Below are 16,420 nucleotides of genomic sequence, written 5' to 3'. Positions count from 1 at the left end.
TCAGGACTGATTTGAGTCATTTGGCAGTAGCTCTTCTTGTGCTGTTGGCTTTTCTAGTTGTCATACTTTACAGGCAGCTGTAGTAGAAGGAAAAGTAGTTAAATTTGAACTACACGGTTCTTCTACACTGCTCTGGAAGCAGAGCTGTAGAGATTCCGTAAAGTTATGATGGTGACTTAGCTGCTTTTCTTTATATTCCTGAGGGTTTTTTTGAAGCCACTTCACATGGTCCTGCATTATACACCTATGCTGCTACTCTGCAAACATGATCTTCGTTCTCAAATGAATGAGTAAAAAGGAGATGTATTCTTCCCACACCATCCTTCTAAGGACATAGGGTCGGCCAGTTCTTCTGTTTTGCAAGGGCTGTGGGAAGGAGAGAATAGTAACTTGATTCATAACTTTTTTCTTGCCCTGTGTTATAGTGAAGATACAGCCTGATGCTAGAATACAAGCCTGACTTGCAGCATGATACCATATGCCCTACATAAATGACAGCTATTCATTTGAAGTCTCAGACTCTTATAAATAGACATGTTCAAAAGGAGTCAGATTGTCCTGATACATGAAGCAACCTTAGGTATTTTTGAGAATTATATTCACCAACATCTGTGAAGTAGACCATATCACTTAACCTCAGTTGTCCTTAAATCTCTGCTAGTCTTCTGAAAGTGACTTTGCTATTGCTTCTGTTTTCTTCCTTCCCACCTTTCTGCAGTATATTTGCAATGTACCCCAGGCTTCAAGCATAGTGGGGCAATTAACAGCCAACTATTTCTCCTAGTTATTTGCTTCTGACACCTGTGAATCCATTTTCCTCTCTTCATTATAGCAACAAGCAGTTTACAGATTTTATCCTTAGAAGGGGTTCACTTTAAAAAATGAGTGAAGTGGATGGCAGTAAGGCAAGCAAGTGGTAATAATAATAATGTGTCCCTGCATAGTCCACCTGCCCTGAGCTGACAGATTCTTAATTCATTCTGGAGGCTGTTCTCAGCATATATGTATGTGCTCTCTGTGTTAAACAGGCTCAAGAGCCTAAATGCTAGAACTCTGCTAATAAAAATTTAAAAATATACAAGCAAGTAATGATACCACTAACCTTGCTTCCCTTCCCCCTTTTTTCTTTCTACAGATTTGTTGAATGTATAGAGTGTGGAAGAAAAATGCACCAGATCTGTGTTCTTCATAATGAGATAATCTGGCCTTCTGGGTGAGGAATTTCTCCTTCTTAAGTAGAGAGTATATGATAGATTTACTAGAGCTAGTGCATAAGCTTCGTTATATTGAAGAAGTTGCATTCCTACCTGAAAATTTTACAGAACATATAGGGTAGCATCAAATTTAGGCATCACATCTTGCTGTGTGGTATGTGAAGTTGTTTCTAATCTTAAATGGTTCTAACATTCCTGTGTGTGGAAGAGGGCCTTTCAGCCTTATGTTTAAAGATACTAGTCTTTCATGAAAAGATGTTTTTAGTTCTGGTAACAATTTCATACTGATCTGTACAAATCATATTACTTGGTCATCTTCAAAAAAAATTTTGTAACTACTAAAGAATTCAATGGGTGAATTCAGTTTTTTGACCTCAGTGATGAGATTAAATCTGAGAAACAATCTAGTAGTCTTAAAATACTCCATAGTTCTTGATTAAAAATTCTGGTATTTTTCTGATTGCTTTAAAAGCTATTTTAAAAAGTTGATAAATTATATGTAGATAAAGCTCTGTAAGAGCTTTAAATGTTCCCTTTCTTGATAAGAAAGCTATGACTCTTACCGTCTGTTGTCCCATCCACATTGCTGGAGAAGAGGGTAGACAGGTGGTTACCTGTGGTTAGCAGGTCAAGAGAGGGTTCTCCTCCCCCTCTACTCTGCCCTGGTGAGGCCGCATCTGGAAATATTGTGTCCAGGTTCTGGGCCCCTCAGTTCAAGAAGTGACAGGGAACTGCTAGAGAGAGTCCAGCGCAGAGCCACGAAGATGATTAAGGGGGTGGAACATCTCCCTTATGAGGAGAGGCTGAGGGAGCTGGGTCTCTTTAGCTTAGAGAAGAGGAGACTGAGGGGTGACCTCATTAATGTTTATAAATATGGTAAAGGGCAAGTGTCATGAGGATAGAGCCAGGCTCTTCTCAGTGACATCCCTTGACACGACAAGGGGCAATTGGGTGCAAGCTGGAAACACAGGAGGTTCCCCATAAATATGAGGAAAAACTTCTTTACAGTGAGGGTGACCGAACACTGGAACAGGCTGCCCAGAGAGGTTGTGGAGTCTCCTTCTCTGGAGACATTCAAAAACCTGCCTGGACGGTGTTCCTGTGTGATACGATCTAGGTAATCCTGCTCCGGCAGGGGGATTGGACTAGATGATCTTTCGAGGTCCCTTCCAATCCCTAACATTCTGTGATTCTGTGATAGACATCCTGTAGCTGAGGAAGAATCTGCCCATCATTTCATGCTACAGTAAACTTGAGCATTTAGAAAAAAATCAGCCTTTTGCTTTGTGTGTTGCAGTATCTCATCTTCATCAGAGTCAGCAGTTTGAGACTATTTGTTCCAAGAAAGCTTTAAGCCAGTATTGTTAGACCTGTCAGTGGAGACTGTTTCCTGGGCTTGCAGGTGGTTACATGGGTGACTGACAGGAGATGCACCCCCTGGAGCTTAGATCCTTCTCTGCAGCTCTGAAACAGTTGGGCTGTTTCTGCTAGCACTGTTCTTCGTGCTGTCTTTTATTTCAAATTTCAGTTAAGGTATTTTCCAGACCGGATAAGATCTGGTGAAAGATTTTGCTTCCAATGATAAAATGCTAAGGAACTTTACGGTGTGACTTGGAGTGGTTTTTCACTTTCTTCTATTTTTGCTTCAGCTTTGTCTGTGATGGCTGCCTAAAGAAAACAGGACGAACCAGGAAAGAGAACAAATTCTCTGCTAAAAGTAAGATTCTGACACTTGCACCAACAAATCTTAAATAATTTGTTAAGAATGAGGAAGAGGTGGCTTTTATGCTCGTTTTGCATTTATTTCAGGTTTTTTGAGTTAAAGGAGGATACTTTTGGTCAGTTCTGAACGTCAGTTCTGTGATATTCAGAATGTTTGCATTCACGGGTGGTGTTGTTGGTTAATAGTCTGTTGCAGAGGGTTAACATACTGTTTTAGAGCACTGCTAATGCAAGATACACATCCTTTTGTCTCAGTTGCAGTATTAATAGCATTGAGAAATAGTTGCTGTGTGAGTGTGCAGTCTAACTTAAATTTATGATAATATGTTCAAGTCACCGTGACTACTACTGCTCTTAAAAGCTTTGATGGAGACAAAGGTTGCATCAGCTGGTGACAAAACTCTCTGTAGACATTTCCTCTTCATCAAGGGAGCTGAACTGAAGGCAGTGTAGGAGGAAATTTGTGCAGTCATTGTCCATCTGTTCTATAGACAAAAGCCTGTCAAAAGCTTCTTAGGTTGGTGTACTTCTTACAAATAGTATTTACATTTCTGCTAAAAATAAATAAATAAATAAAGAATCCCTGGCCAACCAATAGCATCAAGATTCAGCAAACCATTCAATGAATGGTTTCAACATCTTGAGTGTTTTTCCAAAATCTCCAGAATCAAAACTCCCTAGATTCACCAAGAATACAGGAAGAACACAAGGGCTTTTTTTACATTTTTTTATCAGTTTTTGTTTCTAGCAACTTGTATGTATTGCATACTTCACATAGTATAGTGATGCTTTACTGAAAGGTGTCAAATTGGAAAATGAAAAGCTGATTGGGCAGATATGCAACTCTAGCAGAAGTAATGGACAGGAATGAGACAGGCCCTGTTATACCAGAAGTATTAAACTCCCATTCAGCGTTAGGTTTTGTCAGCTAACGTTATGCTTGTACTTCATTTGTATGAAGATTGTTTGAAAATGAGAAACTTCTAAACTATGTTACTTGCAGATATAGTTGAAATATATTGTTTTGGTAAGTGGAGAGACTAACTTGGCTAGTGTAGCTTTATAGACAGAATATACTTCCAAATGCAACGTCTACTCTTGGAAGCCATGTCCAAGAGCAGTTTTGTAATCCAGTTTAAGTAATTAATAGCTTCTATTCAGGAGGAGTCTTAATTGTGATTGACTTTTAAGACAGATAGAAATTGGGTCAAAATACAGATTCTTTCTTCATCTAAACAATGTGTAAACCATAAATGTGCCTGCAGGTGAAAAGCAGCTCACCCCATCTAGAAGTGTTAGTGTTTAAAGATAATGCTTGAATTTATGATAATGTACTGCATGCATTAAGAGCCACTTTTCATTTAACATCTGAATAGAGAAATCACATTTGAACAGTTCAGTTTTGTACGTATTTAGAGCTGTATTTTTCCCATGCAGGGTTACCGGCTACAAGACTTGGTACCTTCTTGGAGAACAGAGTCAATGACTTCCTAAGACGACAGAATCACCCTGAGGCCGGAGAGGTTACAGTTAGGGTGGTACACGCATCTGACAAAACTGTCGAAGTAAAACCAGGAATGAAAGCAAGGTATGTTCTTTCCATTTCTAAATTTACTTTCTTTTGAGGGAGGTGGAAGCTATTTGAATTTACTTACATGCTACTATTTTGAAAAAATAGACTGTTGTATTCAAAACCTCACCACTGACCAGTTCTTGACAAACAGATGTTACAGCAGCACGTTAAGTAGTTGTGATGAGCGTCATCTTTCTCATAGTAAAAAGTGAACGCCTTGTGTTTTGAGTAGTCTGTAAGCACTTGACTTTAAAATTGCACTAAAATTACACTTACAGCAGCCCTCATAATTGTTGCCTGTACCTAATGATATGTATTCTCTAATATGTGAATATATTTGGTATTCCCCTTTACCCTCTGTAATCTGCAGGTTTGTAGACAGCGGAGAGATGGCTGAGTCTTTCCCTTATCGAACAAAAGCACTTTTTGCCTTTGAGGAGATTGATGGTGTAGACTTGTGCTTCTTTGGGATGCATGTACAGGAGTATGGCTCAGACTGTCCTCCACCCAATCAAAGGTGAGGAGCTGCATGAAAGGTTATTTTGTTTTGGTACTGTCTCAGTTGGGTGAACCTTCTGGAATTCTGTATAGGGCTTTGGTGTTACATACATGAAGACGTAGTGCTGTTAGCTTCTAGAAACAAAGTAGCTTCTGTAGGGAATATGTCAGAGTTACTTCTTACTGGGCATGCTGGCTGGCAGACAGTGTTGCCTGAAGGATCAGTTGTCAGTGTTTTCAAGGAAGGGCTTGGATAGTTTTAGAGAGATGAGTCTAGGATATCAAAACGAAAGCTGAGTTTCTAGAGAGTAAATTAGGATCAGAGACTTTGAAGATCGCTGTTGTATTGGATACTTCAAATGTATAAAATAACGTGAATAAACTTGTAGAACTACTTTGAAATATCTGCTTCTCATCATGCCTTTGTTTTTTATAGGCGAGTGTATATATCTTACCTTGACAGTGTTCATTTCTTCCGCCCTAAATGCTTGAGGACTGCTGTCTATCATGAAATACTAATTGGATATCTAGAATATGTCAAGAAACTAGGGTAAGTCTTTTTTAATGTTTTCTTCTGTGCCGCATTTGTGCTAGGTAGTTCTTATTGCACATGAAATTACTACATCCTGTTGTGCAGAATATGGTGCCTAAATATCAACCGGTGATAGAATAAGTTGGCAACAACTGCATATAGCTGAAAAGGAGAAAAGACACAAAGTGATTGCAGGCTTTTCAGGAGGGACTTATGCTTCAGATGTTTTTGGGTTTCCAAATTTATGCAAAACTTCCTTAAGTCTAAGTAGAAAAGGGGAGACTTTTTATCTGGACCATAAAATTTTGCTGGCCTTCTTGATAGTGCAGTCCTTGTGTAATGCTACTGCTTTAATCAGACCATTCCTTTGGGCTGGCGAGTAAGTTCTTACCCATGTTTATAAGTGTGTTCTGTCTGTACTGATTAATTGTAACAGCTGTGTAAGGCCACTAAGAAAGCTCTTACAGAACGTAGTAGTTGAAATTGCGCGAAACTGAAAATTTAGAAGAAAGAGGAAAGTATACTTGGGACAGCACAAAAGAGAACACAGAACAACTGAAGACATGAGAAAGGTGGAAATCAAATTACTATGATTACTGAAGTAGAAAAAGCAATGAACTAAATATCAGTCTATTGTTAGAGGTATCTGGTGTAGTTTGGCAGAGTTATTCGTGAAGAAATTGTTAGGTACTATGTTTAGAGTAGTTGCATGAGAAAAATTAGGGGAGTCAAAATGGATGTGGGTGGTACTGTCTTCAGTACCTCTGTGAGATGATACATTCCTTAGTATTCCAAAGGCATACGTTAGACTTCTTTCTGCCTTTTTTTATTGTATATTTTCTAACCTGCGAGTCTGTAAAAATTGCTGCATAGAGCTCAGGCCTCAGTTTTACTTGATGCTGTTTTCTGTGCTGATGGGTAACATCAGGTTCTCATTTTGGGAAAACAATATCGGTCACGCAGTATCATCTCTCCGTTCTCAGGCAGAAGGAATGACAACTGGCTGCAGTTCCCAGGGTTTGGGTAGGGTTCTGCAGAGCTGTTTCTCAACATGGCAAGGATGGTTATTTTTCTCTAACTTGAGATCTGCTTATTCCTCCTACTGGAGTTCTTCTCAAAAACTAATAGAGAAGAACTGAGGATGAAGAAGTGATCTTTGTGGTATTACATTCTCTGCAGCTGCTACTGTTTGGATGTCATCTATCTTCATAGTACTTAGATTGTACACCCAATAGCATAGGTTGACAGTGACTGTTTATTCCTAGATATAATTGTGAAATCTTTTAAAACTGATCCTCAAAGTTAAAAACCAGAGGATTTACAGCAGAAAAATGAAGTGTGTGTTTAAGTAAATCTATTCTTAAAATGTTGCTAAATAATGAATGACTGCGCTGTCTCAAGGAAAAAGAATTCTGGCTTTTACTACTGTGAAATACCTAGTCTCCATCTTTCTCTTACTAGTTAATTGGGAGGTGGCAATTGCAAGTCTTTATCAGGCTTTGATTTTTATCTAGACTGGAAAACGTGCACACTTTATATAAACTACTCTGCATGTAGCACTGAATTTTAAAAAATTAGTGAAAAGACGGTAATGGTATCGCATGAATGAAGCTGGAATGAATACTAGAATTAAAATCTTGGAGAGCTATAATTATTGCCCATCTGGTGACATCAGCCAATTTTGTGGTGGCTCCATCTCGTGGCAGAGAGGAGAGCAAGCTCTAGTGTTAATCATCAGAGCCCACATGTACTTTTTTTGTCTAACGATGCTAGGTATACTACTGGACATATCTGGGCATGCCCACCTAGCGAAGGAGATGACTACATCTTCCATTGCCATCCTCCTGACCAAAAGATACCCAAACCCAAACGACTGCAAGAGTGGTACAAAAAGATGCTGGACAAATCTGTGTCGGAGCGCATTGTCCATGATTACAAGGTTTGTTAAGTGTATGTTTCCATTGGGGGTGGGTGGTTGGTTTGACCAGTCTGTCTTAGTTTCTTCCTTGCCTTATGCATTGTGCCTGATTCTTGGAGTTTACTGTATTAGTTTTAAGTGAATTGAGCACTAAAAGTTTAGAGTTAAAATATATCCTCTTCAAAGCATGTAGCTTCTGAAATTGTTCTAGCAAGAGATTTGAAGTGATTCCTTAGAGCAATCTAAATTCTTGTGGGATACTGTAAAAGAGAGCAAATCTCGTTTCATTAGTACAAAGAAAATATATGGAATCATTAATCTTCCTGTGTTAACTGAAATTGCAGGGTTAGGCTGCTGATGCAGTTAGAAGTATGTAAAATCTTTGGAATTATAAGGACTTCAGCTAGTGTCGACAATATAGTGATTTTATTGTCCCATTTGTTAAGTATGATATTGACATGTAGCACATGATAGTGATTTATTTCTTCAGAATGGGAATATTTGAAATATATTTGACGACCTGTCTGTAACTGATGCAGTGTTAAATCTGCACTTAGAATGTGCCATCATAAAATGAATTGAAATATTAAGCTTTCCTTTGTTTGATCTGCTGGTGCCTTTTTTATCACTTAATGAAAAGGTTGCCTTTACTTACGTGACTTCTAATAGTGGTAACCAAGTGTTTTGCTCCTTTTCAGGATATATTTAAGCAAGCAACAGAAGATCGACTAACAAGTGCAAAAGAGTTACCTTACTTCGAAGGGGATTTCTGGCCTAATGTTCTAGAGGAGAGCATTAAGGAACTAGAGCAAGAAGAAGAAGAACGGAAGAGAGAAGAAAACACTAGTAATGAAAGCACGGATGTAAGAATGCTTCTGCTATTTCGTGAGCTAATGTAAAAGTTGTAATTACGTGTGGCTAGTATAAAAAAAAAAAAAGGGAGGCCTAGGCACTTCGGTTAACTGGATTTTTCACCTTACTAGCTTCACTCTAATATAAATTGCAATTTTACATTTTATAAATAAGAGTTATTAAAATACCCCTAAGCTACATTCGTATGAGCAGTGGCTGTTCATACGGCTATAAACCTAACTAACTACCAAAGTCAATTAGATTGAAACAGCTGCTAGTTGAATATTTTGCTGCTGAAATCCAATTATTATCAATGTCCATGCTGCAACCTCAGCCTGACTTGGAAGCTTTTTGTTTAAGCTTTTGAAGAGCGGCTAACTATTTTCTTTCTAACTTAGATGTTATAATACCAATCTTAGCAGAATGTTCTGAGAAAGTAACAGAGCGCTGTGATTTAGTTGTTTACTCAGTGTAGGTTTTTTTAGTAGAAAGCTTTAAGGCACTGAGGATCTGAAGCACAAAATACTACTGAATTGTTGGGCTACTTAAACTAGAGAAATTTCTTGCTGGTATCTTGTGCAATATTTTTTGGAGAATATGCAACAACTGTGCTTTCACATTCCACAAAGAACAAAGAAAGGTATGCCTCTTAATTCAACAATAAATTTGAAAATGAACAGATGCGGAATTTATGCATCTGCCCATCCTTGGATCTTTTGATCTTTTATGGAAGAGGTGGTGAATCTAGGACAGGGTTAGTAGTTTTGCTCACACAGTAGTACTTGTTAGTTAACTCTGTGTAAACACTACTGCTTCGTCACCTTATTAGATTCTAGATTTTTGTTGGGGTTTAGAGTTAATCTTTTTCCTTAAAGACCTCTGGATCAAAAAAGTTAGGTTTAACATTAGAACTGGAATTTGTGGTTCTCCTGTGCTGCTCTTGCAATACCTCCTTTCAAGGACTTTGAATAAACTAAGAGCAAGAGTAATGTGGGAATTAGACAACTTGATATCAAATTTGCATTAACTAACCTCTTACTTAGGAAGGTATTATTTAAAGGTTTGTTTTCCACTTGGCAGAGCTGCACGTTCCCTTCTCTCTAATACACCAGAAACCAGTCATGAGGAATTGCGTAGCTTTGTGTGAGGCTGGTCAACACTTGGTTGATCCTTCACAGCAGTTTGGCCCCAAAATCCTGTGGTGGGGGAAGCTTGCACCATATTGGTGTTTAACTTTTATTATTAAAAGTAGGTTTAACTTTTTATTGACCCCATGTTTTACTTCTTGAAAATGAGGCAATAATAAACTGTACTCTCAAATGAAACGGTAATCATTCATGTTCACTGGAAATTTCCATCCTGACAAAGTTATTTTAAGCTTAGAAAAAATGCTTATTTGGATAAGAATTGCTTTGATCCTTGATCATCATATGCTGTAGTGTTTTGAGGGGCCCTCTGAGAAGCATGGAGAGGAATAAACTGTTCATTGCTAATTGATTATAATTGGAATTAAGCTGACCTGTTTTGTTCGACTGTTGCGGGATATAACAGGAGGGAGGTGCATACTAGAAATTGCACTACTAATGCCTTTTGGACTCGGAAGAACAGCTTGATATCAAAATCCATTTAATGCAGTCTATTAAAAAATAAATCTGTCAGAGAGCTGTAACAAACTAAATCTAGGTGGATTAAGTCTTTCTTACCTCTGTTTAGTGCAGTATCAGTTGGACTTTTCAGTTATTTTTAGTTTTGAATTGCATTGAGAAGCCATGTGCTGAACCCCTGTGTGATTATCCAAGAGGTTCTTCGGTGTTCAACTATAGCAGACAAACAGGTTTCAGTACATAACGTTTCCCTTGCACCTCCTGAGCATTTATGCTTTTAATATTTTTAGAACTATGTATTGCTGATCTTTATCTTCTGAAGTGATTCTAATGGATTTAATTTAATGTTTCAGTGGATCCCGGTAAGTGTCTTCAGAGTAAGTTATTGTGAAGTGTATTTTGTCCTGCAGTTACAGAAGATGTGAAAGTAATAAAATGCTGATGTGGTGTGACTTAGATACCTGACATAAAATGCCTTTAAAATTAATAGGTGAGCAAGGGAGACAGCAAAAATGCCAAAAAGAAGAACAATAAGAAGACAAGTAAGAACAAGAGCAGCTTGAGTCGTGGTAATAAGAAAAAGCCTGGCATGCCCAATGTGTCCAATGACCTCTCCCAAAAGCTGTATGCCACTATGGAGAAGCACAAGGAGGTAAGAGTTGATAGAATGATAAATACATATTTTACTTAAGTAGAGAGGTGTACAAAGCTTTGATGGATACTTCAGAGTTGTGCCCTGTAAATTATACAGGTTTGGCTGGAGAATTGAGTGGCACACCAGACAAGTACCAGTAAGTCTGGACACTCTTTGCTGCGAGGGCGGTGGGGATAAATACAACTGTGCTCGTACAGAACTTCCTAACAGCCTAGATTGTCACAGCAGTTTTACTGTTCAGTGCAGTGCTCCTTACCTAATGCTTCTGAAGAAGGTGAACCTGCAGGGCACCCAGAGGTCTGAAATTTCCCAGCCCTTACAAGCACACCACCCTGGCGGCACATCAATCAAGTGTTAGTTGGTCCTGGAATTGTACACTCTGTGTAATGAAGTTTGGCAACCAAAACATCTTGATAAGTGCTGGCATATTAAGTCTTTTTACTTTTCAGGTCTTCTTTGTCATCCGTCTCATTGCTGGCCCTGCAGCCAACTCCCTGCCCCCCATCGTTGAGCCTGACCCCCTTATTCCGTGTGACCTGATGGACGGGCGTGATGCTTTCCTAACCCTTGCTAGAGACAAGCACCTGGAGTTCTCCTCGCTACGAAGGGCTCAGTGGTCAACCATGTGCATGCTGGTGGAATTGCATACCCAGAGCCAAGACCGCTTTGTTTACACCTGCAATGAATGCAAGCATCACGTGGAGACCAGATGGCACTGCACTGTTTGTGAGGTATGCTTGGTGAAGTTTTCTCTACTTGTCTCCCTATATCTCTGTGCCCAGAGTGCTCTTTAACTGAACTGATTTCTCAATATTAATTGATGGAAAAAAATCTGTGCAGCTCATCCTCCACCAGTTCAGAAAGAAAGGAGAAGAAACGTTTTCCATAACAAGCAATTCTACTAATCCCCTACTTGGTGTGATTTTTGTCTTGTACTTTCAAGCTGTGGGGAACTGAAGTAGAATTGTATTTCCTGTAGTTCCTTTAAGGTGCAGCTGCGTAAGCAGTTGGGAACTGTAGCAATTGCTTGAGCAGTAATGGTAGGATCAGTGGATTTTTCTGAAGAGCAATGCATCCTTTCTTCTTCCAGAGCCAGAAGTGTTGTGCTGCAGTATTTCTGTAAATAGGGCTCTCTGTTGGTTTACTGGCATGGAGGTTTTGCTATGTTAGAAGTCAGACTCCTGTACTTGGGTGACTCTTCCACTACCCTGTTGTCTCTCTGTAGCATGCTGCAAACAGCATCGTTGTCTTCAGAAGTGTTTGCAATACCAGTGTGCTTGAAGATCAAGTCCAGTGGTCGGGGTCAATGCTGAGCCTTCCAGAAGCTGGACTAACTTTGAATCTGGCTTGTAACTTAATTTTTTTAGCCTGCTGGAAATAAATTACTTGTCTCTGATTCAGTTCTGAAAAGCTCCGATTAAAATGCGATGCTCCCATTTGCTTGTATGTACCAGAAAATAAATGCTAAACTTCCTGTGGATTAATGAATCCCGAGGACTTGGCTCAATTACTGAGCCCAAACTCTTGTGCTGTTGGTTTCACAGAATGGAAATGCTGTTCTGTTCTTCTGCCCAGTGCGCTTGGCTGTTTAACTCCCCTGAAAACTGAAAATACAGCTTTCATTCCCCTTTCCTTTTTTGAAAATTGGTACCTCTCCTGCCACTCTTGCCCTCTTCTGAAGCAGCAGCAGATGGGCAGCTGTTTGTTGCCTTTTTCCTCTCCTTTCCTATTGGGAAAGAAAGGGATTTTTCTGGCCCAGCTGAATAATGTGTGACTTACTATCTCAGACCAACTTGTTTTTCAAGCTACGTATATTTGTGTAGATTGCAGACACCCTTGCACCCATGCACTTTCCCTGGCCATAATTTAGATTTATTCCTTCTCTAGTACCTCAACGTGGCGTGAAAGATTAGATTTTTCCCTAGAGCAACAATTTGCCTGGAACAGACTGGGAGTAATTTGTTGAGGTGGCATGACATCATTTATTGTATGGAGTTTCAGGAACAGTGATAACTTTTCCTTCATTATCTTTCCAGGATTACGACCTGTGCATCACCTGCTATAACACTAAAAACCATGAACACAAGATGGAAAAATTAGGCCTTGGTCTAGATGATGAGAGCAACAACCAGCAGACTGCAACCACCCAGAGCCCTGGTGATTCCCGCCGCCTGAGCATTCAGCGCTGTATCCAGTCTCTGGTCCACGCCTGCCAGTGTCGTAATGCCAACTGCTCACTGCCGTCCTGTCAGAAGATGAAACGGGTCGTCCAGCACACCAAAGGCTGCAAACGCAAAACCAATGGAGGGTGCCCCATCTGCAAGCAACTCATTGCTCTCTGCTGCTATCATGCAAAGCACTGCCAGGAGAACAAGTGCCCAGTGCCCTTCTGCCTCAACATTAAACACAAGCTCCGTCAACAGCAGCTTCAGCACCGCCTGCAACAGGCGCAGATGCTCCGAAGGAGGATGGCGAGCATGCAGCGGACCGGTGTGGTAGGCCAGCAGCAAGGATTACCCTCACCCACGCCGGCCACCCCAACAACTCCAACAGGCCAGCAGCCCCCAACACCGCAAACCCCACAACCCCAGCCTCCGCCCCAGCCTGCCTCGCAGCCTCAGCCTGCACCTCCCAACAGTATGCCACCCTACACCATGCCAAGAACTCAGCCGCCCAGTGCTGTGTCCCAGGGCAAGGCGGGTGGCCAGGTGACTCCTCCAACTCCACCCCAGCCACCTCAACCGCCAGTTCAGGGTCCTCCTCCAGCAGCAGTGGAAATGGCCATGCAGATCCAGCGGGCAGCGGAGACCCAACGACAGATGGCGCAGGTTCAGATCTTCCAAAGGCCGATTCAGCACCAGATGCCCCAGATGCCGCCTATGGGAATGAACCCTCCACAGATAGGCAGAGGTCCTGGGGGTCATATAGATCAAGGAATGGGGCCGGCAGGAATCCAGCAGCAGCCACCATGGGTGCAGGGGGGCTTACCCCAAGCACAGCTGCAGACAGGAATGCAGAGGCCATCCATGATGTCAGTAGCCCAGCCAGGTCAGCCGATGAATATGGCACCTCAGCCAGGGATGGGTCAGGTACCCGGCACTGCTCAGCCCAAACAACCACCACTGCCCCAGGCAGCCTTACAAAACCTGCTGCGGACTCTCAGGTCTCCCAGCTCACCTATGCAGCAGCAGCAGGTGCTTAACATCCTTCACTCCAATCCTCAGCTGCTGGCCGCTTTCATCAAGCAGCGGGCTGCCAAGTACGTGGGGTCCCAGAACCCCCAGGGGATGACGGGTCAGCCTGGCATCCCCCAGGGTCAGCCGGGGCTCCAGCCACAGCAGGCCATGCAAGGGCAGCAAGGAGGGGTGCACCCCAACCCAGCCATGCAGAACATGAACCCCATGCAAGCGGGAGTGCAGAGGCCCAGCATGCCCCAGCAGCAGCCGCAGCAGCAGCCGCAGCAGGCCATGGCTGGGATGAATCCTCAGGCGCAGCAGATGAATATGAATCACTCGGGGATGGCTCCCCAGTTCCGAGACCTCCTGATGAGGCGGCACCAGATGATTGAGCAGCAGCGCCACCAGCAGCAACAGCAGCAGCAGGGAGCAGGACCAGCACTGGGGCCGGGGATGGCCAACCACAACCAGTTCCAGCAGCCCCAGGGTGTCGGGTATCCCCAGCAGCAGCAACAACAGCAGCAGCGAATGCAGCATCACATGCAGCAGATGCAGCAAGGAAACATGGGACAAATAAGCCAGCTTCCACAGGCGATGAGTGCAGAGACAGGAGCCAGTTTGCAGCAGGCTTTCCAGCAGAGGCTACTTCAGCAGCAGATGGGGTCCCCAGCTCAGCCCAATCCTATGAGCCCCCAGCAGCACATGCTCCCCAATCAGGCCCAGTCCCCACACCTCCAGGGCCAGCAGCTCCCTTCATCGCTCACCAATCAAGTGCGCTCTCCGCAGCCTGTACCCTCACCGCGGCCCCAGTCCCAGCCCCCCCATTCCAGCCCGTCCCCCCGGATGCAACCTCAGCCTTCTCCACACCATGTCTCCCCGCAGACCAGCTCCCCACATCCAGGACTGGTAGCTGCCCAGGCTAACCCCATGGATCAAGGGCACTTTGCCAGCCCGGACCAGAGTGCAATGCTTTCCCAGCTTGCTAGCAATCCCGGCATGGCAGGCCTCCATGGTACAAGCGCCACGGAACTGGGGCTCAGCTCCGAGAACTCAGACTTGAATTCAAACCTTTCACAGAGTACACTAGACATACACTAGACACATTGTAGCATTTTGGGAGAAAAAAAAAAAAAAAAAAAAAAAAGAAAAGAAAGAAAAAGAAAAGAAAAAAAATTATTTTCTCAAGACTTTTTGTACTGAAGACAAATTTTTTTGAATCTTTCTTAGCTAAAACAACATTTTTCCCTGGAACACATCTGAACTCTGCAGCAGTAGTTTGTGGTTTTCAAAACAAACCAACAACGAACCTGAGGGACAGTAGAGTACAAAGAATATATTTTTGTTATGGCTGGAATCATAACCAGTCCTTTTTCTTGGTTTTTTTTTCCTTGTGTGCGTTGGGGAGGTCAGGGGAAGAGGGTGGTCTTTTGGCTGTTCACCAAAGGGTGCCCTACTCATGCCTCCAATAGGTTTTATTTTTTTTTAAATTAATGAAAATATGTAATATTGATAGTTATTATTTACTGAGGCAGATGGTAAACATTTTCCCTATTCTGGTTTTTCTTCATGTCACTGCAAAAAAAAAGAAACACAAGAAAAACAACAAAAAACCACCACAGGAGAACCTTTTCCTAAAACCGGAGGACAAAAGGGGTTAATGTTGCTTTAAAAATACATTGCATATATAAATATATATATATAAAAAAATAAATACCAATCTTTTCCTCTTTGGTTGGAAATATGTCAATTCTTTGAAAAATGTAAAAATATTAAATAACTCAGTCCCCTCCTGAAGTCTACTTTTGTCCTCCAAGAATTTTCTATAGAAGAGTCTGAGCTTAAAAAAAAAAAACCTTCAAGTATTAAAATAATTTGTACATGTAGAGAGAAGACAACATTTTTGCAAATACACAGGGGCAGCTGCCAAATGGATGTAGTATATATATTGTGGTTTCTGTTTTCTTGAAAGAATTTTTTTCGTTATTTTTACATCTAACAAAGGAAAAAAAAAATAAAAAAGAGGGTAAGAAACAATTCCAACGGGATGATTTTAACCTGAGAAAAAGTCCCTGGGGTTTCTTCTTTATGCTTGCTTTCTCTCTCCCGTGCCCCTTTCCCACCCTCCTCCACTTTCTGTAAAACTTGAAAATAGAAAGCAAAAAACCCTCAAATGTTGTAAATCATGCAATTAAAGTTGATTACTTATAAATATGAACTTTCGATCACTGTATAGACTGTTAAAAATTGATTTCTTATTACCTATTGTTAAATAAACTGTGTGAGACAGACAGCCTGTTTTTAATGTTTCCCTTCTCTCCTACACGCTTGAAATGGTGGGGGTAGCAGAATATATGCTACTTGATTCAACTGTTTGCTATTTAGATGGTGGAGAGCTATTTAATGTATATGACTGTTTTAAAATGCAAATCTCTAATAAGGGACGTGGAGTAATAATTAGTCTTCTAAACGGACACTTTTGGGACAGCTCTGCATTCGCATTTCTTCCCGGCATCTATCTTACCAAAGAAATGAGGTCTGACCTCAGCAGTTTTGCCAGGCAGCTGTACCCCACCCTGCTCACGTAGCCCTGGGAGCAGCTGATCTTCAAAGGACCTATTTTGCATTTTGAAATGAGAACTATTGTTTGGATATGTGATATTAAAACATCTTATTTCA

At 41.5% G+C, this 16,420-nt stretch overlaps 1 protein-coding gene across 4 annotated transcripts in view; it reads left to right on the top strand.

The window, feature by feature from the left end:
- Window positions 1–16,034, top strand: part of EP300 (E1A binding protein p300) — a 66,128-nt gene extending 50,094 nt beyond the window's left edge. For all 4 annotated transcript variants that reach the window (XM_068400551.1, XM_068400550.1, XM_068400548.1 and 1 more), the window contains 10 exons: window positions 1,136–1,213; window positions 2,864–2,931; window positions 4,374–4,524; window positions 4,880–5,026; window positions 5,444–5,557; window positions 7,313–7,478; window positions 8,156–8,320; window positions 10,404–10,565; window positions 11,018–11,299; window positions 12,605–16,034. In XM_068400551.1, the coding sequence (XP_068256652.1) occupies window positions 1,136–1,213; window positions 2,864–2,931; window positions 4,374–4,524; window positions 4,880–5,026; window positions 5,444–5,557; window positions 7,313–7,478; window positions 8,156–8,320; window positions 10,404–10,565; window positions 11,018–11,299; window positions 12,605–14,842 (3,571 nt within the window). In that variant the 3' untranslated portion in view covers window positions 14,843–16,034. The remainder of the gene's footprint in view (window positions 1–1,135; window positions 1,214–2,863; window positions 2,932–4,373; window positions 4,525–4,879; window positions 5,027–5,443; window positions 5,558–7,312; window positions 7,479–8,155; window positions 8,321–10,403; window positions 10,566–11,017; window positions 11,300–12,604) is intronic.
- Window positions 16,035–16,420: the final 386 nt, after the last annotated feature.

The sequence above is a fragment of the Nyctibius grandis genome, chromosome 5 (assembly GCF_013368605.1).
Source record: "Nyctibius grandis isolate bNycGra1 chromosome 5, bNycGra1.pri, whole genome shotgun sequence".
Classification (NCBI taxonomy): Eukaryota; Metazoa; Chordata; class Aves; order Nyctibiiformes; family Nyctibiidae; genus Nyctibius; species Nyctibius grandis.
This window is presented reverse-complemented; position numbering and strand designations above follow the sequence as displayed.